The sequence below is a fragment of the Haliotis rubra genome, unplaced genomic scaffold (genome assembly GCF_003918875.1).
Source record: "Haliotis rubra isolate DU_JTF1 unplaced genomic scaffold, ASM391887v1 Scf165, whole genome shotgun sequence".
Classification (NCBI taxonomy): domain Eukaryota; kingdom Metazoa; phylum Mollusca; class Gastropoda; order Lepetellida; family Haliotidae; genus Haliotis; species Haliotis rubra.
The window spans coordinates 813,898-840,905 of NW_025765614.1; the positions used below are offsets into that span (position 1 = coordinate 813,898).

Here is a 27,008-nt window from a genome sequence, read left to right on the forward strand (position 1 = left end):
ATGAATTGCAATGTATTGGAATAATGGTTTATGTATTGCAATACATTCCACAATATATTGTAATATATCTTTTGTCTGTAAATTGTTAGGAACCTGAATGAAAAGAATAACAACTTCCCCTTCACATCATTGCATCATAGAAGCTGTCTGTCACTTTGTTATTGTTACTGTGGGTTCAATGCATGTGTGATAGACTTATAATTCAGAGAAAACAAACAGTTTTCCTTTCTCGATCACACTGAGTGAGTGAGTGAGTTAGTGTGGTTTTACAGGCATTTCCCTCGAGTCCTGTATTTGAGGGTCCCTGGGACTCATACTCTTAATTTTCAGGGGCCCTGGACTACAAAATGGGGTCCCAGACACTTAAGTATTATTATTAATACTGTTATTGTATTGTGTATCATGATATCACATTGTTACAGTAAATAAATTGCAAATGATACTATAACCCAGCTAGTTGCATATTTTTACTTGATTGGAATTTATGCAAAAATATTTGGACTTTTCCTTCGTCCCTGTGGATGCGCTAATAACTTTCGTTGCGTCCATTGTCAATTTTTATGAGTATAGGGCCCAGGAATTTACGTCCTGTAAATCTAGCAATATTTTAGTTTTAGCAATATTCCAGCAATATCACATCGGGGCACATCAGAAATGGGCTTCATACATTGTACCCATGTGGGGAATCGAACCCGAGTCTTGAGCATTACGAGCGAACACTTTTACCATTAGGCTACCCCACTGCCCTTTCGATCACACAGTTGATCATTTCTGAATTTCAATTCGTCTTGTCACTTTGTGTAAACTTTTCCTACAAGATGAACATGCATTAGTTTATTTATATATATATATATAAGATAATGCATGTTCATCTTGTTGGAAAAGTTTGCATGTATGCATGTACCAATATGTTCCAAATTGTGCTATTGTGCTATGTATTCAGTAGTGTTTTATATTGTTAAAGGTAAACTGTAAAAGGTTAAAGGTAAATTGATGCAGCAATATGTACATTATGATCTAGACGTATATTTGTTGGTATGTTTTTTATAGAAAATGAACATGTCATCTAATATCTTATTTTATTTCAGGGCCACAGCTGGTTATTCATGCCTATGGTTTAGACGTGTTTGGTACAGATGTTGTGCGAGGCTACGGAACCTGCCATGTTCCCATCACACCTGGCAGGTGAAGCTGAATGTGAACTTGAACCTGACATGATTGTAGCACACAAAGATAATGAGTAATCTGTTTATTTTTGTGTGGTGTGCTTCATCTTGGAACTTCTGAACATATTGAGATAAAAGCATTTGTCCATTAGCATGATTAGAATCAGTCCCACTATGTTAGGCAAGGTCATAAATCTTGGATCAACACTTTAGAAGAGGCCACCCACCTGTGTTTGGTTCTCAAGATGTTCAAGAGTCATTCCCTGAGGAGCACCTGTTAATGTTTACCTTACCAGTACCTTCATGATAGGATTAGTCAATGTTCTGTCTAGTAGCACGGGTGGAAATAAGTTTAAAATTGCTAGTGTACTCCGGAACAGTGGCACATGTAAAATCACTTGCCCTGATAATTTTTCCACTATACTGGCCGTTTTCTTGTTGATTTTTTTAAATAAACAACATAATTAACATTGGAAAGTCAACTGGACACCGGTACAGTGTGATATACAAATTTGCTTGCCCGACAGAAAAAACACTGGACTCGGACGTCGAGCAATGGGTTATTTCCACCCCTGAGTAAAAGTGTTACCTGTGATAGAATATATTACCTTAGTGAGAATTGATGAACCTATGTTGCATATCTCATCTTCATGTGAACATGCTTTCTCCAAGTGAGTTTGTACTTTCTATGAGAATATTTTACCCCAGTGAGTGTGTATCTCCATATATGTTATCTCTATGAATTTATGTTATCTCCATGTGAGTATTTTATCTCCAAGTGAGTATGTTATTACCATGTGAGTTTGGGGTTTCTATGAGAGTATTTTACCTCAATGAGTGTATGTTATCTCCATTATGTTATCAATGTGAGTTTATGTCACTTCCATGTGAGTATGTTATCTCCATATGATGTTAAATGTTATGATTTTACCTCTTTGAACATATGTTACCTTCATATGTGTATGTAATCACTACAAGTATGTTATCTTCTTCAATGTATGTTATGTCTGTGAATGTATGTTATCACTATGAGTGTATATCATCTCTGTGAGTGTATGTTATCATCTTGAGTGTATGTTATCACTATGAGTGTATGTCATCTCTGTGAGTGTATGTTATCATCTTATGATCATGTATGTTATCATCTATGAGTGTATGAGTCTCTATGAGTGTATGTCATCTTGAGTGTATGTTATCATCTCTGTATATCATCTCTGTATGAGTGTATGTTATCATCTTGAGTGTATGTTATCACTATGAGTGTATATCATCTCTGTGAGTGTGTTATCACTGTGAGTGTATGTTATCATCTTGAGTGTATGTTATCACTATGAGTGTATATCATCTCTGTGAGTGTATGTTATCATCTTGAGTGTATGTTATCACTATGAGTGTATATCATCTCTGTGAGTGTATGTTATCATCTTGAGTGTATGTTATCACTATGAGTGTATATCATCTCTGTGAGTGTATGTTATCATCTTGAGTGTATGTTATCACTATGAGTGTATATCATCACTATGAGTGTATATCATCTCTGTGAGTGTATGTTATCATCTTGAGTGTATGTTATCATTATGAGTGTATATCATCTCTGTGAGTGTATGTTATCATCTTGAGTGTATGTTATTATGAGTGTATGCTATCTCCCTGAGTGGGATACCAGGCAAATGTAACTGAAGCATTCCAGTGCACAAAAATGATCCAAATATCATTCACCTTTTTCAATTTCTTGAATATGTATCATCATACCCATTACGACGTGAGGGAAGACAACTAAAAAATACCCAACCATCTGCTTATGAATATATTCATGGAGGATGCTGGCTATAGAATACCTGTAAATGTCAATAAAAGCTACAAAAACCTGTTCTACAATCACAAACAATCACTTCTAAAAGCAGACAGGGACCACTTTACGATTCTGGCCAGATCATGAACATGTGTTTAGGAATCACTTTCAAATAGCCATAAATCATTATCAGACTGAGCATAAAATAAAAACAAATGACCACTCAGCTTGTCTATTGCATGTGGGTTATATAAGTTATCACATCGTGTCTCGGGAAATACAGGGTTTTATCAGTCCTGAGTAAGGTTGTATTCCCCAAGCCAGAGACCGGAGCCCGAGGCTCGGGGAATACAACCTTACTCGGGACCGATGAAACCCCATATTTCCCGAGACACAATGTGATAACGCATTTATCTAGCTGAATGTTTTGCTTCAATTTCATTCTCAGTTGTTGTGGCAAAACGTTTCCTTGCTGCCATGTTGACACCAGCTGATCAATTGACCTCAATGCAGTGCACATTACTAAAGGCTTGGTGATGCACACTTTTCTCACTTCGCGTGGTCACCGAGGCTTGGTGGGATAATATGACTTTTGTACTCCCTGTTCGTGGATCGTGACGGGTGTACATGGTATTTTATCAGAGTCACGTGAACCAATCAAAACTCGACATTCTTACATGAGGCTGGATAATATTCTTTATCACATGCACATGATGAAGGTAATGAGAACACCAAATGGACAACCCATCTGATGTAGCCAACTTTAATCTCATGATAGCTATTACATTGTCTTGATTTTACATAGTGTTTTATTTAAAAGATGATTTCTGTGTAATTTAGTTAACTGTGTACTTTGAAACATAACATTGTAGGAATGTGATTTCGAACATTTCTGTATTACCTTGTGGAATATTGTTTGAAGAGAATGCTGGTCATTGATTGTAAAGGGGAATATTTGTCACTTCTACTCATGAATGTTGCATAGAAACTGTTTAATGACATTCAAATTGCCAAATCAATATTCTTTGTTGGATAAAATAATCAGATGCCGATGCCACATTATCAGTTGAAGATATTGTATACTTACTTCTATCATACATGAATATTGTGCCCAGTTTCAAAAACTGAAAAAGCTTTTAGCATATCCAGTCTTAGAAATTCAGTTTAAGACTACTTTAGGGGGCTTGTGTAAACCTCATTTCACCAGTCTTCGGAGGATGCTAGTACTGCTTCAAGAAGAAAACAGTGTTTGCAGTGTTAACATTATCTCTCAATTTGTAGCATTTTGAACTGGTTCAGAATTTTTGCACTCAAATGCTACCAGTCAATGGAAACATCACTGAAATTGTATTTGTACTGAGCATAGTTTGGTAGTATTAAGCAGGTGGACTGGCATGATTCAAAAGGATTGGCATGAATCAAAAGGATTGGCCTTTCTGTCTAAAGAGATGAAAATTACTTTTGAAATATTGAAAAAGGTTTTGTGTGTTGTTTATCTCTGCACTCAGCAACTATAACGCTATATGTATGTAGATAATTAAGTCTGGACCAGACACTCCAGTGAGCAACAGCATAAGAAGTCAGTGAGTCTGACCACCTGATCCTGTTAGTTGCCTCTTACAACAAGCATTGGTCTACAGCAACCCATGCTTGTTGTAAGTGGCAACTTATTAAATAAGGTATTGAAGTAAACCATGTAATGATTCATGTGCGTAACTGAATGATCCATGTGTTCCCTGTGATATTTTTAGCAGACAATTGACAGAATCAGCAGTGAAATACACAATGCCATTTTTTGTGTGCTGGCGATTAGGTGCCTGACTCTGAGGGTGTGGGTTCGAATCCCGCATGGGACTCAACCCAAAAAAGTACTAGAATCTGTACTTACTAAGAAAGTGTAATCCCAAATATAACGTATGTTAGAATCAGCAGTATATCAAAATACACTTTCTTGCTTTTTCCTATTACAATAATTATTGGAAAACATTAAAAATACTTGATTTTATAGATGAATGGATGAGTGAGTGAGTTTAGTTTTACGCCGCTTTAGCTATATTCCAGCAATATCAGAAATGGGCTTCTCACATTGTACCCATGTAGGGAATCGAACCTGGGTCCTCCTTATGAGGGGCGAACACCTGAACCACTAGGCTACCCCACCACCCCTCATAGATTAAGCTTGTTATAACATTAACAAGTTAAATACTGTTGATACAAACCTCAATGATCCTATCACTTTGTATTTATTTAATTGTTGGATCCCTATGTAGAATGAGTACACTGCTTGTGGGTTAGTTTATGGTCTAGGATAAACAAGGCTGAACTATTCTTGTAGTCTTGACAGTATTTAGGAAATCCAGCTCCCAAGTTTACATGTTTACATGATGTTTATCAAACAAAATATTGAAATGACTATGCTCATGGTTTCATGACTCTATGCTCATGGTTTCATAACTTGCTCATGAAAATGACTATGCTCATGGTTTCATAACTATGCTCATGGTTTCATGACTCTATGCTCATGGTTTCATAAGTATGCTCATGGTTTCATAATATCCTCATATGCTCATGGTTTTATGACTCTATGCTCATGGTTTCATGACTCTATGCTCATGGTTTCATAACTCTATGCTCATGGTTTCATGACTATGCTCATGGTTTCATAACTATGCTCATGGTTTCATGACTCTATGCTCATGGTTTCATGACTATGCTCATGGTTTCATAAGTATGCTCATGGTTTCATAACTATCCTCATGGTTTCATGACTCTATGCTCATATTTCATAACTATGCTCATGGTTTCATGACTCTATGCTCATGGTTTCATGACTATATCAGTCACTGGAATGTCTGGTCTAGATTTTTATGATAACTACACAACACCTTCATACAGACTGAATACACCATCTAACAACCTACAAAAGCACATTCACTCATGTGCAAAAGAGTGGCTGACATCTGTTTTCTCCTCTATAATTTACATGCAAGGGACCTTAAACCTGGAAACATATCAATATTTTTATGTCTTATACAAGTTTTATGCCTTGGCTTCACATTTGCATGAATAATGAATATTTAAGTTAAAGATTTGTTTTATGATTGTGACTGAGTAGCCTGTAGTCTGCATCATTTTTTGTCAGCAACCATAATTCTACATCGCTTGGCATCAGGATATGGCAGGTTTCAATGTCTTCGAGTTATCTGCAATGCAAAGATGTCCTAACCAAATTGAATATTTAATTCAACATTCATCCTCCCCGAGATTTGGTCTGTGTTTTTCCACACCGTTGCGGAACCAGGAGACTGACCTTCTTATACAGACATGTAAATGCTCTTACAGTGACAAAAACTTCATCTTCATCCACATCCTTAAAATGTGCCATATTTTTTAACAAGCCTGACAAGGACAGTGGAATGTAAAATAGTTCTGTGCTTCAGTCTGACTTTCATGCCACAAAGAATGGATGTATCAGAAAATATATTGCCTTCTTTGTGTCTGAGAATGCCATTTGTTGTGTTCTTATCTGTCACTTACTGGCACGGACATCAAGAAAAACATGCATAAGCTTGATTAAACCTTACTGAGGACTGTGCGTTTTTGGGAACACCATGAATATATGTATGAAATAATAGGAAGTTGACAGTTCTTGTGACAGGGGTAGTCTTTTTATGATTAACCTTGATAGGGTTACCTAGGATACTAGGCCTTTCCTACTTTTTCTCTATGGCAATTTGAAAACGGTGTTGACAGAAAATGAGCTGAAAAATCAGAATGTATAAATTCTTCATGAGGTAGCTTCACAAAATTCATCTTGGATTATGTCATGTGTTTAGTTTTGTGCAGTTGATGTGTAACATCAGATATGACAGAGGCGGAATTTGAATAGTGATAAGGAAATGGTGTGTTTTTCCAGTGTTTTTCTATGTAAATCCTTAAATAAGCTTTGAATTTTTAGTTCCCTTGTGAAAGATTCTTGAATTTATATTCTGCATGGAAAATGCCTAAAATTGTGATGGAATTTGAAAAAGATCAGTGAATATTGCATGTAAATTATGTAGATATGAATGAACTTTGACTAAATCCGAAAAAGGGTTGAAGGAAACAATTTGTGTAAATTATAATTTCATTTAGTATTGCCTCATACATGAATGATCTGCTTCTTCCTTAGTGTCTATAACAAATTGAAAAAAATGATGCTTGTTTGTAGTTTGATGTCTCACAATATTGAAGCTATGATGGTTGTCTGTAAACAGTCAAATCCAGTAAACCCTGTCTTTGACATCGTCAGCATCGATCTACACAAATGAGGTATAATGATGTGCTACAAGCAAGTCAGCAAGTCTCTTATGACACGCATGGTTTGTTGAAGACCATTTCTAACCAAAATCTTAATAATACTCTGAAACGTCGTGTAAAGAATAATAAGAAGTTATTGTCCATAAAAGTTTCATGTATTTATGTTATTCACATAGGGGCGGTGGGGTAGCCTAATGGTTAAAGTGTTGGCTCGTCACGCCAAAGACCCTGGTTCGATTCCCCACATGGGCACAATGTGTGAAGCCCATTTCTGGTGTCCCCCCCGTGATGTTGCTGGAATATTGCTAAAAGCGGCGTAAAACCAAACTCAGTCAGTCAGTCAGTCAGTTATTCACATTGTTTTGCTAGTTGAATTCTGTGGGGTCAGTCTTGATTCTTCACAATATGATGTATTAAGGTGATGAGCGTTGATCATGTTTTCTAGTAATCTGTCAATGAGCTAATGAGCAGACATTATGATTCAAGTGATGCTTAAAATCAGGTCAGAATGTCAGTATGAGAATACCAGTTGTAAAGTACCAGTGAAGATCTGAGTTAGAATTGATCTTCAGTAACCCATGCTTATCATAAGAGACAACTAACGGGATCAGGTGGCCAGGCTTGCTGACTTGGTTGACATGTCATTGGTTCCCAGTTATACAGAATGATGCTCATGCTGTTGATCACTGGATTGTCTGGTCCAGGCTCAATTATTTACAGACTTATGCCATATAGCTGGAATATTGGTGAGTGTGGCATTTAACAATAAACAAACAAACCAGTTGTAACAAATTTACAAGTTATCCAGTAATGATTAGTAACTGAATAGTTATGTGAGTATTCACATTTCCTTATTAAGGTTGGCTTTTACATGCTGCCAGGGCACCAGACCAACATAAGCAGAAATTAGCATTGGGAATGCAGTAAGAACATCAACGCATGGCTGTAAGGGGCTGGTCTGGAGTGTATACACTGTATGTCAAGTTTTCTCCTGCCAGATATGACCGCCTCCGTGGTGTAGTGGTTAGAGCGTCCGCCCGGAGAGCGGAAGGTCGCGGGTTCGATCCCCGACCGCGTCATACCCAAAGACGTTAAAATATGGTACTTGTTGGTCCCTGCCTGGCGCTCGGCATTAATGGGTACAATAAGGACTGGTCGGCTCGGAGTCAGTATAATGTGTCTGAGTGGGGTATTCATGCTTCACTGCGCCATGGTATCTCAGTGGGCTAGCACTATAAAACCAGCTTAAGTCTGGGCTAGTACAAGCAGCCGCATATACACATACACACGCATGCACGTCGTCATATGAGCGAAATATTCTCAAGCACGACGCTAAACCCAATTTCACCTCACCTTCTGCCAGATATCCCTGACATCCCATTTGGCCTGATTCTGCATTGACATACCATGAAGCTTCCTTGTAAATTAGTTTCCTTTGATTCCCTGACTTTTTACGAAACTGATCACTATTGATTATTTTAATTGTGAGTAGGGATGATAGCTTTGTTGCTACAGGGCATCTTTATGTGAAATCTAAGCTGTACTGAAAATCTTGCTTTTTTTTCGCTTTGGAACAGTTGGACTTCCACACACTGGTGGGAAAGGAATTGCTGTTGACTTGCTGATACTGTGTAAATGCCAAAAACACAAAATAATATAATATTACTATTAAAATACTAAAATTGCTGGAGGAAAATAATCAAATGTGACAGTTCTGTTAAGAGATATGTGTTTCTTATATTGTGAAAAAAGTGGGAGTATTGTTCTGAATATTGCTAAAAGCAGCATAAAACCAACCTCAACAGCTCAGTGGGCCTGGGTCAGTTATTCACATTATTTTGCTAGTTGAATTCTGTAGGGTCAGTCTTGATTCTTCACAATATGATGTATTAAGGTGATGAGTTTTGATCATGATTTCTGGTAATCTGTCAATGAGCTAATGAGTTGCGACATTATGATTCAAGCGATGCTTTAAAATCAGGTCAGAATGTCAGTATGAGAATACCAGTTGTAAAGTACTCAGTGAAGATCTGAGTTAGAATTGATCTTCAGTAACTCCATGTCTTATCATAAGAGACTTTACTCAACGGGATAAGGTGGCCAGGCTTTGCTGGCTTGGTTGACATGTCATTGGTTCCCCAGTTATATATACAGAATGATACTCATGCTGTTTGATCACTGGATTGTCACAGTCCAGGCTCAATTATTTACAGTCTTATGCCATATAGCTGGAATATTGGTGGAGGTGTGGCATTTAACAATAAACAAACAAACCAGTTGTAACAAATTTACAAGTTATCCAGTGCAATGATTAGTAACTGAATAGTTATGTGAGTATTCACATTTCCTTATTAAGGTTGGCTCTACATGCTGCCAGGGGCGCCAGACCAACAAAGCAGAAATTAGCATTGGGAATGCAGTAAGAACATCAGCATGGCTGTAAAGGGGCTGGTCTGGAGTGTATGCACTGTATGTCAAGTTTTCTCCTGCCAGATATGACCGCCTCCGTGGTGTAGTGGTTAGAGCCGTCCGCCCAGAGAGCGGAAGGTCCGTGAGTTCGATCCCCGACCGCGTCATACCCTAAAGACGTTAAAATATAGGTACTTGTTGGTCCCTGCCTGGCTTCGGCATTAATGGGTTTACAACAAGGACTGGTCGGCTTCGAGTCAGTATAATAATGTCTGAGTGGGGTATTCATGCTTCACTGCGCCATGGTATCTCAGTGGGCTAGCACTATAAAACCAGCTTAAGTCTGGGCTAGTACAAGCAGCCGCGTATACACATACCACACGCATGCGTCGTCGCTATGGTAGAAATATTCTCAAGCTACGACAGCTAAACCCAATTTCACCTCACCTTCTGCCAGATATCCCTGACATCCCATTTGGCCTGATTCTGCATTGACATACCATGAAGCTTCCTTGTAAATTAGTTTCCTTTGATTCCCTGACTTTTTACGAAACTGATCACTATTGATTATTTTAATTGTGAGTAGGGATGATAGCTTTGTTGCTACAGGGCATCTTTATGTGAAATCTAAGCTGTACTGAAAATCTTGCTTTTTTTCGCTTTGGAACAGTTGGACTTCCACACACTGGTGGGAAAGGAATTGCTGTTGACTTGCTGATACTGTGTAAATGCCAAAAAACACAAAATAATATAATATTACTATTAAAATACTAAAATTGCTGGAGGAAAATAATCAAATGTGACAGTTCTGTTAAGAGATATGTGTTTCTTATATTGTGAAAAAGTGGGAGTATTGTTCTTATTGCAATAAAGAAATACAAGCTCTCTCTGAGTGAAAATTCCAGAATATCACGGAAACATTGATTTCTCTTCCTTCTGATCTATTTAGTGTTGAATGGCGCCAATATTCTTTGGAAATACATTTTTTAAATAGCCTTGAAAATATGAAGAAGTTGAGTTGTTCGTTGTATTCTTAGTTTCAGACACAGTGACAGAGGCTGGTTGTAATGGTTGAATGTGTCATTACCTGATGCTGATTGTGTCATTACCTGATGCTGATTATGTAAATTATCAGATGACTAATTGTGTCATTATTGGATGACTGATTGTGTCATAATGTCTCTGCTCTTTTAGTCATTATATGTTGGCTTTTTGTGTCATTATTTGATGGTTGATTGTGTCTTTCTCGGATGGTAAATTGTGTCATTATCTTTTAGCTTTTTGTGTCATCATCTGTTGGCTTTTTGTGTCATTATGTGATGGATGATTGTCCCAGCATGCATATACACACAGGTGAAGATGCTCTGTAAGTGCGATAATCTTGAATGTAAGGCTTCACATATTCTGTACCCTGGGATTTCCCTCTAAAACATTTCAATTTTCTTAAAAGGTTTTGTTTAAAACACATGTTGGGAAGGATGTTTGGGTGAAAGCTGTGAAAGAAAATTTAAGAGTTATATTTTCATCTCAGCTCTCCAGTTTTAGTATGGAAACTAATCTTTGTATTCTTAGATTGTGAACTTAATATTTTATGTGATGTAGGCCAACTTGCCAACATTTTTGTGTCGGGATTTATGGAGCTAAACATTTGTGTGGATGTAGGGAACTAAACATTTGTGGGGATGTATGGAACTAAACATTGTGTGGATGTAGGCAAATGAACATTTGTGTGGATGCAGGGAACTAAACATTTGTGTGGATGTAGGGAACTAAACATTTGTGTGGATGTAGGGAACTAAACATTTGTGTGGATGTAGGGAACTAAACATTTGTGTGGATGCAGGTAACTAAACATTTGTGTTGTAGCAGGGAACTAAACATTTGTGTGGATGTAGGGAACTAAACATTTGTGTGGATGTAGGGAACTAAAGATTTGTGTGGATGTAAGGGAACTAAACATTTGTGTGGATGTAGGGAACTAAACATTTGTGTTGTAGGGAACTAAACATTTGTGTGGGATGTAGGGAAACTAAACATTTGTGTGGATGTAGGGATTGATTAGCTAAACATTTGTTGTGGATGTAGGGAACTAAACATTTGTGGATGTAAACATTTGTGTGGATGTAGGGATCTAAACATTTGTGGGGATGTAGGGATCTAAACATTTGTGTGGATGTAAGGGATCTAAACATTTGTGAGGATGTCGGCAGCTAAACATTTGTGTGGATGTAGGGAACTAAACATTTGTGTAGATGTAAGGGATCTAAACATTTGTGTGGATGTAGGGACTAAACATTTGTGTAGATGTAAGGGATCTAAACATTTGTGTGGATTTAGGGAACTAAACATTTGTGTGGATGTTGGGAACTAAACATTTGTGTGGATGTAGGGAAGTTAAGGGAACTAAACATTTGTGGGGATGTAGGGATCTAAACATTTGTGAGAAATTAGGGAACTAAACATTTGTGTAGATAGATTGTGGTATCTTGCCTTTATTGTATGTAATAGTAGTACAACCACTGGATAAGAGACGGCTATTTACTGGCAGACAAATATTGCAGTGATATTATGTTTGACAGTTTTCACTTGATATGTGAGGGGCAACAAAACCTTTTCCATGAGCAAAAGTGAGTTCATGGTGAGTTTGTGGGTATTTTATGAGCATGTGTTTATGAATTTCTTTACAATAGTGATAGTATCAGGTAATCACAACATTGGGACTGCATTCTGTCCCCACATTCTTTAGAACTACATGGATAGAAGATGAGAGCCCGGATTGGCTTCTAGACAAAAAATGTTTCTTGGTAGCTAATAGTGTCATTATAATGAGTGCAAAGCTTTTCATAAGCAATATCATTTGTGTCTTTTGCATGAATATAGAAAGAACAAAGTATCCATAAAAAACATTAAAATATGTTTTACCACCATTGTCATGAATTATCAATGTTCAGATGACAGTGAGCTATCACATATAGAGATTAAGATTATCACTGGATTCTTATTGATGGATTTGGAGGCTTTTGGGAGGCTTTTATAAAGCACCTGTTCAAACAAAAAACCCACAATGAAGTTGTTGTACATAGCCTTGACAACAAGAAGTTGTTCCATTTGATGTAGTATGTAAAACCATCATGGTGTAATAATATTTCCTCTGTTTGTATGTAGTTACTGTCTGTCAGACACATGTTAAAGAAACAAAGCCCTCAATTTTAGTTTACCATGAAATTACCATAAACATTGGATTTTAAAACAAAGCTGAATTTGTGTGAGATTTATTGGTCTGCTCCACAGCTACCGTAAGAAGAGTCCTTGTTCTGCCTCACGTTCATTACACCAAGAGATGACACTAACATGATCATTCAATTTGCTAATTGTCAGTCCATTTTTGTAGCTTTGATGTTTCCTGTCATGAAGCATTATCTTGAGTGGTAATTTTTTGTAACATGACTTGAGAGGCAGAAATCTTTGTATTTTGAATTTCATAGGTTTTTTCTTTAGGCCTTTCATGTTGAGGTTGTAACTGTTTGTCTGGCTATTGAAGCAGATGAACAGTATCTATTTCGTACTGATCTTTATCCCAGTGAAGAGGTTGGTCCCAACTGGGCCTCAGTATCAGCTGGTTGTAGCAGGAAAGTGGAGCAAGGATTGGATGGCTGTAGTTGCTGTTGTGTATGACCGGGATCCATTTTGTCCCAAGTATCAGTTGGTTATATCAGGAGATTGGAGTGAGGATTGAATGGCTATAGTTGCTGTTGTGTATGACCGGGATCCATTTTGTCCCAAGTATTAGCTGGTTGTATCAGGAGATTGGAGTGAGGATTGGATGGCTATAGTTCCTGTTGTGTATGACCAGGATCCATTTTGTCCCAAGTATCAGTTGGTTGTATCAGGAGACTGGAGTGAAGATTGGATGGCTATAGTTGCTGTTGTGTATGACCAGGATCCATTTTGTCCCAAGTATCAGCTGGTTGTATCAGGAGACTGGAGTGAGGATTGGATGGCTGTAGTTACTGTTGTGTATGACCGGGATCCATTTTGTCCCAAGTATCAGCTGGTTGTATCAGGAGACTGGAGTGAGGATTGGATGGCTATAGTTGCTGTTGTGTATGACAGGTATCCATATTGTCCCCAGTATGAGCTTAGTGTAGTGGGAAACGGGAGTGACAATTGGATGGCTATGAATAATAATTGATAGATTATAACTGAAATACAAAATAACTTTCAGTTGACTGACTGTGATTGTCGTAATTACAACCAAGGCAAGACGCTTTCTAGCACCATGCCAATATTCAGTCAATCCTGATTAACAAGCACACCTTACATATGATTCACATACACACATAAACAATGAATAAAACAGATCAGTGCATCTAATGTCAGCTGTAACTTATACAACACTGTGACAGTTAGAGTGATGATATAACTGAGTTGCTGTCCCTGCACTTTCACCAGCCCTGGGGGATGGTGGGATAGCCTAGTGGTTTAAGTGTTCGCTAGTCAATCCGAAGACTCGGGTTCGATTCCCTACATGGCTACAATGTGTGAAGCCCATTTCTGGTGTACCCTGCTGTGATATTGCTGGAATAGTGCTGAAAGTGGCATAAAACTTAACTCACTCACTCAGTCATCAGCCCCAGCCCTGAAATCAAGTGTTGTATCCAGACCTGCCAATAATCACACATAACATGATGTTTGGTTTTGAAAATTAACAATTTGTGTGCATGTTAATTCAAAATATTATCAGAAGGAAGTTGCAAGATTCACACAGTGTTCTGATTAGGTATGACAAGCTCAATGAATTGAAGGGCAAAAAGTAATAATATTTTTCATCTTTTATTCAAATTGAAGTCACACAAGAAGCTATCCTTCTTAATTGAAACATGATAATGATGTTTGCTGAATTGATTACCTGGTTGAACTGACATTGTTGATCTGTGATGAACTAAAACTGCCTGTGGATTTTTTTTCTGGGTATTAGAATTGAATGGACTGTTTAGGCTTTTAATGAAGAAAACTATTCAAGATATGCTTCTCATAAGATTTTTATTGGGCGAGTTGATGCAAAAATATGAATCGATTCTAAAATATTTGTCTGCTGAATTGTTGAAATAGTTTCAACACAAATTTGACAGGTGACTGCTGAAGCCATTGTAGCCAGCATGTTTTTGGAACAGGAATTTGATTTTGTGAAACGTTTTGTGAGTGAACTATCGATATGATAGTACTCTCATATTTTAGCATATTAAATTAGGCTTGAATTTGCAAGGGTGAAAACTAGACTTTGATTTAGGCTAGTGGACACTCTGCCTCAGGAAGATGCTAACATGTGGGGTCATATGTATGAAAGTGTCAATATGTTGATGGTTCTGTGTGGTTTCAAATCCTGTTGAAACACTTTTCGATTGTGACAAAACATGTTAGGTTCATGCTCGATGTCCTATTCTCAAACCAAAACAATACTGCTCTGCACAATGCAAGTGCTGCACAGAGTCAACTGGCTTTGTTGTTGTTCAATTGGGGAGAAGGCTTGCTGTCATGAAAACCCTGTAGAGGGCTTGCGATATGGTCATTTTGAGTAAAGCTGCCATGAACTGTTGCAGTTGCAGTAGTATCCCTATTTAATTGTGTCAAACAGTATGTAAAGCTTTCCGCAAGGATTTCGTTTGGTCTATCTGTTCTTAACTCAGAATTAGAGTAGTTGTTCACAAACAAGATAAAATGTTCGCCCCCTGATAAGCCTACAGTGATGTGGTCACTGGAGCTCTATTTTCTCTCATAAGATGAGCTTGGGGCCTATCTGTAATTTTTCAGAATGGTCGACATACTGTCCCTTAAGAGATGAATGGATATAATTGCTTTGTAATGTCTCTACATAGATATAGCTGTGTACGTTTGATGCTGCATGGCGCAGTGCAAAAAAAAAATGAATGTCCAGTTCTAACACCCCACCCCCAGTTTTACCTTCACCTTCCAGTTGGATTCATCTTCACCTTTTCATATTTTTTCCTCTGATTTTGTCAACCCCATGACATTGTGGTCACATTGGAATTTCAGGCAAGATTTCTCAGTTGTATTTCTCTTGCTATAATTGTGTACTGTGTGCAAAGCCCATTTCTGGTGTCCTCAGACGTGGTCTTGCAGCAATATCACTCTCACTCATTCACTCACTCACTCTTTTGAAATAAAAGAATTAGAATACAAGCATCATGTGTTGGTCAATTTCCGGGTGTTATTGGGTATTTTAGCACGGGAATACATTTGGTACCAACGGCATCAGCTGGAGGTTTCAAATGAAATACGCATGATAAGTCCACCTTTTATACTTTGATTACACATATCTAATAAGCTTGGTTAAAGGGAAAACGAAATATACCTCATTTTCAACTCATCAAATCCAAACAAAGTTCACTTTTTGGTAGGGCCTTATATGTAAAAGAAAACAATTTCTAGCGGTTTCTATTTCAGCTTTAGCTTTGCTTTGATATGCTAATCCATTGGGGGCATTCAAGCTCATTTATCACTGTCAATGGAACCTGGAAAAAAGATAGCAATCCTTTTTAAAACTCACATGGCCCTGTTACAGGTCCACAAAAATCTTTGCTTATGGATCAGAAATGAGAAAAATGCCAGTTATAATGGACTGCTTTGCATGCAAAAGCAGCAAGAAGCAGTATTTTACGTCCTTAGTTTACTATCTGACTGGAATACGAGACAACCTAACGTTGAGAAGTATTAGATTAGGCAGCACTTGAGTGATGAATGTGCATTTAACGAGTTACCCAGGGTCCCCCCTCCCACTAGATCTCCTCTTCCACTTTGAATATGATGTGGAGATTAAGTGATACCTCTCATGCACAACACAATAGATGGACCTGCTGCCAGATGGGTTTGGTTTGCATTGGAGGTTATTTTTGATGGATTAACTTTGGAAAACGAAACACTGACATGACATTGGTTGGGTTAGGTTGTACTGGTTCTGGGATTTCATGGCAACACAAACATAATGTTAATGGGGATATATTGCATGTATCCTTTCTGTTTGATGCAGATAGATACAAGTAGGTACATGGAGGGTCCAAGATCGAGTTGGGTATTGGCTGACTTTTTGTAATAATGATTCTTGCATGACATGTGAACACTGTTTAGTAACCTTTGATTTTCAGTTATTGGTTTTTTCTTCCCCACAAGGGCAAAATGTAAAACTAAACTCATTTTTCTTTGACAACTCTTCATTTTTGGTTGTAGCTCCGGTTTGATGATATGATATTGCTGGAATATTGCTAAAAGCGGCGTAAAATCATACTCACTCACTCACTCACTCACTTACATTTTGACAACTTTCTAGTTGTGCTCCATTTTGTTTGATGATGCTGTAGTTGTGAAAAGCTTTGCTTTTCTGATCAGAAGAATAACTTAGTAATTTCTAATTTCATTATTTCAATTTTACTTGTTGCTTTGGTAAACTTTGCCAACAAGATGAAAATATTTGTGATTTTCAAAACTGTTATATATACCAGGATATACCTGTTATATGTATTCCAAACACATTTTCATGCAAATCCATTTGTGTTTAAAATCATGGCATTTGGTAGTAGACAGTCAATACTGCACACCTCCAAATAAGTGTGATTTTGAAAGAATTTTCCTAACCTATTGTGGAGGTGGTGGAGTAGCCTAGTGGGTAAAGCATCATTGAAGTCGCACACAGCATTGGGGTAACCTGATGGTTACAGTGTTTGCTTGTCACGCCGAATGCCTGGGTTCGATTTCCACATGGGCACAATCCAGAATCTGTATTTTCACAAGCTCTTTTCGTCCCTAACCTTCAGTCCAGACTGAATCATGATTGGCTGACAGCTGTGATTGGGTGATTTTGTGTAAGATTTTTGTGTTTTTGAAATGTACATCCATCCAGTAATTAAATCTGACCATATGTTTTAATATTTAGTGATTTGTGTTTTTACTGATGACCTGCACTGAATGTGACCACAGGTATTTTCAAAGAGTTGACATTTTGCGCGGAACTGAGGTTATTCTGTTCAGCTTCCTGTACTCGGAAAAGGAACATCGTGAGGTGTTCATATTTTATATTTTCATTGCTTTTTAAGGCCAGACTATAAACAGATGTACATATAGCTGTTGATATCTTAGTTAATTTAAAAAGAGAAAAGAAAAAGATAACGTTACTATAAAATATATGGTTTTGTGTAACCTTTATGATTCCAGCCCCATCTGTACCAGTGATGACTGTTCCATAAGAGGTCTGAATCTAATTTGTCTCATGAACTTTACTGTCTGACAACATTGTGTGAAAGAGATGCTGTCTAACAATGCGAGGTCATACAGGCAAACACATAAGACAAACTCCATCGTTAGATGCATAGATTTCATGGAAATTGGCCATGGTGCAGTCTGAAGGTTGTGTTTGTGCATCATAACCTGCATTTGATTCCCCACGTAGGTACGTGAAAAACCCATTTCTGTCTCCCATCATGATATGGCTTGAATAATGAATATGGCTGAAGGTGATGTAGAATCCTGCTTAACTCTCTGATGAAGAAACACTATGTAAAGGGAATGTTTTGATATGGTGGAGCTGGAATGTGCTGTTGTGCAGCATTATCATGTTTTTGATAACATGGTAACACCTCGAGCAGGATGAAAGGCCTGGATGGATTAACATGGGAGCAATTCATCATATGGGAATTGTAGAGGACTAATGTTTTATATTACCAACTCCAGACGGACCACAGATGTTGTGATCAGTCTGTCTGGAAAGAATCATGTACATTAGCTTAATCCTGGCGCTATAGGTTTTTAACAGGTTATTTCATTAGTTATTTCATGTTATGTGCAGCACGTAGATGATTATATTCATAGATTTATGCTCCATGTACATGAAGAGGTTTGTGATAAGCCTCATGATGTTTTTCCAGTCGTTACGTTAATCACGTATTCATTTCTTTGAACTCTCCGAAGTAATTATGTGCATGTTTCATGGTCTTGTGGGTATTACTGGCCTGAACAGGTGCCCAGTGGCCCATTCTTGTTGTAATAGCCGTCAGATGAGTATCATTACAATGCATGACCTAACCCTAATGGCGGAGATCATTGCTCAAGCAGTCACTCATTGGTCTGGCTGGACCAAGATTGTTGGGGCTGCTGTGATAGAATTTGAATATCACCCTCTCCCGTATGTAACAGCAGTATTCAGTGAACATTTACTGAGCATTTTTTAAACATTCACCCATCTGTCACTCAATGTTTAGTCATCAGTCATTCAACATCCATCCGCATTTACACAACATTCACCTAACACACTATATTTGTCCACATAAGATAAAGAGTGTTCTGACTCAGAAAAGTTATCAGTATTGAATATGTCATAAGAGCTACTTGAAGTGGTGACTCTGTTCCTGATGCTTGCTTTACGAGCAGCTGGAGTGATTCTGAGTCAGAATAGACACCTTGTTCCTGACACTTGCGTTAAGAGTTGACTCAAGTGGTGATTCTGGTTCAGAATAAACACCTAGTTAACATATGGTCACACAACAGGAATATTCCTGACTTTTTAAAACTTTGACATATAACATATACTCTGTGCTGTGTTAAGTGCAACATACTAAGGATTGGGAGTAAGATTAACCATAAGGCAATTCCACTTTAGAGGTAAGGAAGTATGTTAAAGTGGAACACGTGTAGCAGTCGTAAGAGAACATGTGTGTATTGCTTAATGATTTGTGTTTGTTCACAAGCTTGGTGCAGTACTTGAGAAGACATATTTATGATGCTTCTTCATTAAGTATTCAAATTTGGCATTTGTGCTGTTGCTTTGTGGCTTTGAATATTCTCTTATAAGCAGTTATGTTAAGAGACTGAAGTGAGGATTGATTGGTTTCTGAAAGAGTTATAGAACACTTTTATGGATTCAGGTTTAGAGTACCATCTTGTTGGCGAGGTGTTTCATATATAACAGCTCTCAGTGTGCTCCAGATAGGTTGTTGAAGATGATAGCAGAGTTCAAATGGGTGTACAACATGTTCAAGATAATCAGAGACATTCTTGGATGAAACAGAAGTCTGTATGATTCCATTCTCCCATCACTGAATCATGTTTTACTTGTACTGTAATAATGCTGAAATAACTCTTATACCAGTGACGTTTGTTCAGTGTCATTAAGTCAATTTTTGTGTGGTATAGTTATTCCTAATCACTATACTCAGTTAATATAAAGCAAATATGATACTTTTAACACCATAGGTGGATGTTTGACATCAGTGAGTGAGTGAGTGAGTGAGTCGGAGGTTTTATGCAGCTTTTAGCAAAATTCCAACAGTATACCTGAAATAGACTTTGTTCATTGTACCCATTTCAGGGATCAAACCCAGGCATTCGGCATTACAAACAAACACTTTAACCACTAGGCTACCTCACTGCCCTGTGTGACGTCAGTGATGATAGTGGTTAAAGTGTTATCTTATAAAGCTGTGACTTTAGTAACCACTCCCTAATCTTCACACAATGCTGGTATTTTCCAGACACAAGATCCGTGTTCCGATGTTTGTTCCTGAGTCATCCTCCCCTCTACAGAAGTTGACCAGTTGGTTCCTCGGTCGCCGACCTGAATACGTGAACCCCAAGGTTGTGGCACAAGGTGAAGGTCGGGAAGGTAGGTACACTTGCATCATGTTTCCATCTTGTCAAAGCTTTGAATAGATACTAAGCAAACTGTGGACAAGTTGAGTTAATCAGAGGTTTCCAACCTCTCCGAGACTGCCGATATTGGCAAAAGAAGAGCTGCTATTTCTTCTATAGGGCGAGATAAGCCTAATTTTCTCTTCTGTGCAATTGTAAAGGCCTGATGCAGGGGGCTGAATGATGGACCTAGCACTTGATTATGTCCTGTGCTGGTATGAAAGGCACCATTGCATTTGGCATATTAGACGGAGAAAAATATTTGAAGAGGCATCAAGGGTACCAATGTGAGGTCGGAAGTTAGAACCACGCCCATTGTCGTATTTGTCATTTCTATCACACTGGGACAACGAACATGAAAATGACGATGGGAAGTTATTTCTTGTGTTGACATTTGAAAGTTGTATATTGCAGTGAGGATATTGAAATGGCGATGGTTTATGTTGTGACATTGATTGGTGATAAAACTACAAGCTTTGTGAGTGACAGGAGCACAATATTCCATGGAGGATCAGGGTTTTCACGATTGCTATGAATGAGATATTTACACAGCCTTGACAGGCATGTCTTCAGATTTTGATTTGCAACAAGGAATTTTAATTTCTTTGATCTTGAAGAAATATGGATTGTTGCACAGGTAATTGGATCTGTATGTTATATCAGAGACGTTTGAGTGATTGCATTGAATTAATTCCAGTGTATTGTTTAATTCTAGTGAATTGTTATCTCTCTCCAATATGTTTGGACATGGACACACTGTCACCGGTTGACATTTTCATGTTCATCGTATTCACAGCTTAACTGGCATAATTCTTGCATTGATTAATGAAATATGGATTTGGAATGCGAGATATTTCAAGATTACCTTGATGTTTATGTTTCATGTTTTGATTAACATGAAAGGGGAATATCTGGGGGAATATTTTGATTGATGCAGAAATTGCGTTTGTGTTTAGTATTCATTTTTCATTGTCAGTCATAGTCATTAAAAGGCAGATACTTGACTCAGAAGTTAGTTAGTTTGTGAGGGCTCGTCCTCAGTTCCTTCTTTTACACACACTCTCACTTTGATTGATAATGATTATGAAGTGTATTCCATCAGAATTTTATTTCTCTGGAATTCAAAGGATGAAATGTAATCTACAAGCAAACGAGGAATGAAATTATGTTGGGGTAAAAACTGGTTATTTGATGTGTTGAGTATGTTTTTGTTATGAAGTTTGGGACAGAGTTGAGAAGGGAATTTGCAACCTTTCCCCCGTTGTTGGTGTTTCATCTAAACCGATCCCAGCGTGGGAATGAAATTTTAAAATTGCCAGCAACATGGAAATAAAACTGATGAGGAATTATGTACAGGATATGAATACCACTAATGACTACATTGTCAGTATTGACTCAGGGTTGGGAAGGTCAACACCAAGCAAAGATACCATTGACCACCTTAATTACTTGACAAGAGCAGCTCTCTCTAAGGACCTTGGTAATGTTTCCTTCAGCTTGGAGTTTGTGCATGGAGTAAAAGCGCTTTGCTACATGAATGGCTTGTTTGTTTTTGAGGATTAGTGTGGATTTATTGAAGTGATGTTTTATTTAGACTCTTATTAGTTGGGCTGCCTTGACATGACCCAAAAGATGTTGATAATTATGTTAAAAAGGGGAACTTGTAGTAGTAAATATGTATTGAAATATGTGTTCGTTTAGTAATGTTTATGCTGTAAATAAAAGCTACCAAATCCTTTTCATATCCACAAGAAATCTCACTAAGAGTTGATTTTAAGATTTTGACTATATGATGCATGTGTTTATTAATTACTGTCAAATAGTGATGACACCTTGTGTTTGTGAAAAGGTGAGCTTATCCTGCGGCGAGGATGGGTCTTATCATAAACACATACATATAATAAACAAAGCCAACGAATTGTTCACCTGAATAAATTGGGGAATGTTCTGTACAAGTCGAAATAGAAAATTGCGTTTCATTTTTTGTCACAGTGCTTAAATTATTACGTCATACTGTAACCGATACAATCTCCCTGAAGAGTAAAAGAACAAAACATGTTGGAGAAAAAGGCATTCTGTTTTTATTTATCTATGTAATATTTATGACATTGTACTATTTTGGACATTTTGTTCGTATATACACACACACACACACACACACACACACACACACACACACACACACACACACACACACACACACACACACACACACACACACACACACATATACACACATATATACACACACACACACACACACACACACACATATATATATATTTATGAAACCTAATTTAACATGGACAAGGTGCAACCCGGTCATACACCGGCAGCACACTTGTGATTGGTGGTTTTCAAAAAGTGGTATACTCTTGATCGACGCTTGCGCCAGCGTAATCCGCCACCTCAGACACTACAAGAACTGCACACAGCACATCAGCAAGAGTATCAAAACATTCCTAAAGTCAGCATTCGGCATCTCCTTTCTTCTATGGGTCACCGTTACTCTGACCAAGTGTCTTTAATAGCCCACTGTGTTTTTTTCCAAACACTTTCTGGATACTCATGTCTTGGAAATTTGTAAAGTGATGATTTTACTGTAACTGGGCAACGATGTAATGTTTGAATCAGTTATATACAATCAGTAAGTAAACTCCAAAACAGTATGTCAAGTTTCTTTTTTTGAAGAGTATATATCAAGTGCAATAAAAGTGAACTTGAGTAAACCCCATTTCTCTTCACCTACTTTCATCTGTACAAAGACATAACTAAACCTCAGCGTGACAACCAACGCATCGAATCAATAAAAATAGAAACGTCAAAAACCCTTTCCACATCCAAAAGAATTCTCTAAAAGCAGTCGTTTGAACAATTCTGACTTCTTCATGAGTGTATGTTTGTTTGACGCGTGGTTAAAGAATCGAGTCTTGACCAGACAATGCAGTGATTGACACCATAAGAAACGATGACAGAGCATGTGTTTATGTATCACCATCAAAAGGTGATGATACCAGGTGTTTTGACGACTACTCAATGCAATATATTTTAAAACATAAAATCGATTCTGCTTTCCATTAAGATTAATGTTTGTCATAGAATGAGAAAATCAGTACCTAATGCCGGAAGTACTGTCTAAATCTGTCTGTTTAAATGACGCTGTAATGGTATTCACCTGAAGATCAGTAAGAAATATGTCAAATATAGAACTATTGGCTTTATTGTAAACACATTAAGCTCGTTCGTTCGCAGTAGACACGCATCCTTTGTTCATCTTTTAATACTAAGTCAGCTTCTTCTACGTCCATCTCACAAATATATGCAAATACCTGATTTTAAACCACGTGTTATCAGCCTACTGCACAGTTTAATGATTGATCTGTTTTTGTCAAAGTGGGAGATGGAACGAAAGTCCCTTAAAATGTCAAGGCCAAATCCAGGATAATGGAATTATTGAATAAGCTATTCGTAAAAGATGCCAAAATAGTCGTTGAGATATGACAAATACTGACAGATGATCAACGTAGAATCTAATATTTCATTGTTTCTTTGAAATGTCACAGAAGAATCATTGACTATTTCATTGAAATGTCTGAAAGGAATTTTTTATTGACGTTAATATCTTGATAAAAGCCGCAAGTAATAGCACGTAATGTAACGAAGATCTATATATGTGTAAGGTTAAATCAGATCAGCGTCAAAGACCGTAAACCCTTAAATAGACTTTACCTTGGCTTCTTCCATATTTACTTCCAAGGCGGTATTCACGACAAGATGGCACTAACGTAATTTACTTTTACAATACCACACTGGAGTCACAAGGAAGAGCTAATTAGAACAGAAACGATCAGAAGAATAACATTGGGTTAATTGTATATAAGGATGTATTATCTAAAATTAATAATGGAGTATTCGCGTTTCATAGTATGAGATTACAAAGGTCTTAAAATGCAGCCCTGTCGTACTCGAATATTACGCTCAAACATCACGAAATGAAGTATTCGATATCACTCTTGATTTGACATGCTCATAAATGCACGTTAATTCGACTTTGTTTCACATAACCTCCATGTGCACCAAAGTGTCTAAAATGATTATGATTATGATACGATGACATGTGTCAATCAGGTCAGCGAGCCTGACCATCCGATACCGTTAGTCGCCTCTTACGACACGCATGGGTTACTGAAGATCAATTCTGGCCCGATCTTCAAGGGTCCAGAAAGGAAGAGGGAACGGAATTTAGTGATCAGGTTCGCTGACTTGATTGGTGCATCTAATCCCAACTGCGAAAGTCGATGCCCATGATGTCAGTCCCTGAGTTGTCTGATCCATCCAGACATACATAGACACATTCAGACATAAATACATATAGACGAAACAGGCAGGTTGTGAAAAGCATCATCCTTTCGCAAAGGCGATCCAGCCGCCGTCCATTACCTGTTTTGTATTTCCTAAACTCTGTTTGTTATTCCTGTCGTGCATACTAGTATCTACCACTTTGGTCAGTGAAAGGCACCGTATGCTTCTACAGGATGCTCACTTTGGTTCAATCGATGACTTAACACCAACACCCATTTGTCCCAAATAATGACGCCCATCATAAGGAGACCAGGTAGATTGACTCATCCAGACTCGATTGTACAATTATCCGAAAAACTATTGGATGGAATAATGCTTACCGTGGTTGATGACAAACATTTCAAATCAAAGTACACTTTAATATATATAAACGAATGCGTGTTAACGGGAATGTAATTTCATTCAAGAAAGGACAATGGTGACCATTTTCACTTTATCTGGAGACTGTTATTAGTCGAATGCTTGAACCCAATACCTGCATACACTTGTGTTTTGATCCTGACAGAAATCCAGGGTTATGGACGCTCCCCATTGTATTCGATAAAATAATTGTAAAACATTTAGACGTGCATTGGTCATAAGCAGCCATCTTTTGTTAATAACACCCATGTTGATGGGTTCCACCGAAGTGTTGAATGTCTGGGATCTTTATCACTTCTGGCTATCGTCTCACGTTCAGATGGTATGCCCGATGTGACTCAAATATAGTTGAAAGCGACTTTACACCAACTCACTCACTTTAAGAAACAAATATACTACTCACACTTTGCTAAGGATCACAACTTTACTTAAACGTAGATTTATAATTTGAAATTGTATCCATTTAAAACTGGATAAATAATGATATGGATTTAGGCAAACAGTCACTTTAATCTAACCTCTATGCACTTGATACATGAGTAACCATAAAATACGGTTTTCATGGTTCCAATCAACCATTTTGCAAATCATGGAACGAGTCATTGACAAATAAACAACACCTGTCAATAGCAGGTATGGGATCCACAAGATGCAATGACATACTGAAACCTAGGATGCATGCTTTCAATAAGCTAAGATATTTAAACCAAATTTGACCCCACATCATAGTTTTCTGTTGAATTCATGATCTGATCCTTAGCAAAGTGTGAATAGTATATATGTGTATATATGTGTTTCAGTAACTCGATTTCTACTTCTTTAAACAGTTTTCCACATTCATAAGATGATAAAACTGATCAGCCATTACAGGACATTGCAACAAAACATAGATACATAAAGTAATTAGAATTAGATGATATGGCACATTTTGACATCGTTGACCACACTATTTAGCAGCATTTCGAGCGCGTCAGGAAGTTAGTAGGTCAAGTATATGTTTAAAAATAACACATAATCAACGCACATAGCTGATTAAAAGGAAAACATGAAATTGCATATTCACACTTTAAGGGATAAATCCCACCATAAACATGATTTTCTGGCCCCCATTTCTCGAAACAAACTTAAGTTTTTACGCAAATCTCAAACTGAGTTCACAATTTGGAACAGCTGAATTTTTAACTCAACTGCATTTTTTAAATATAAAAGCCCAAACAACTAAACTAAACTATCCACCAAAACTCAAATTATCTCCTATAGTTTGAGTTTAATACCGATTTCAGTTCATTCTGTGAAATGCATTTTCCCGCGTTTTCTCAAATTTGAGTAAAAACTCGAACTTACGTCAAACCCAAGACTTAAGTTTGTTTCGAGAAATCGGGGCCTGGTTTGATTTAACGTCTAGTGTGGAAGCGATGATATCAATAATAAATAATTTGATTCTTCTCTGACGTCAAGGTCAGTTTATTGTGTTATGGTTGTAGTAATTATTTAGTCAGTGTTACACAGCAGTACCACGTTTATATCGAGAACGTTGCCAGGGCAATCGCAGCACCACAGGTAAAGACATTTTGTCAAATATGGTTGCAAATTATGGTAACTAAATGTATATTGCATGAGGGGCTTAAGGCGTCGATAATTCTGTTACCGACAGCTCTGTACCGAATGGTGGATGCTACTTTTAACACAGTTTGGCATGTTGTTAATAGCTTCAGGTCAAGGCAAGTGTCCGTAGAGTTTCCATCAACTCCGACTTGTTCCCGTGACGCCCGGAGAGCGGAAGGTCGCGGGTTCGATCCCCGACCGCGTCATACCAACAGACGTTAAAATATGGTACTTGTTGGTCCCTGCCTGGCGCTCGGCATTAATGGTACAACAAGGACTGGTCGGCTCGGAGTCAGTATAATGTGTCTGAGTGGGGTATT

General features: G+C 37.7%; 1 protein-coding gene across 1 annotated transcript in view; it reads left to right on the forward strand.

Annotated features, from left to right (window-relative positions):
- LOC124271992 (B9 domain-containing protein 1-like) overlaps positions 1–20,397 on the forward strand; it is a 28,125-nt gene extending 7,728 nt beyond the window's left edge. Inside the window, exons 4-5 of the mRNA XM_046707163.1 lie at positions 1,089–1,185; positions 20,205–20,397. Coding sequence (XP_046563119.1) covers positions 1,089–1,185; positions 20,205–20,382 — 275 coding nt within the window. The 3' untranslated portion in view covers positions 20,383–20,397. The remainder of the gene's footprint in view (positions 1–1,088; positions 1,186–20,204) is intronic.
- Positions 20,398–27,008: the final 6,611 nt, after the last annotated feature.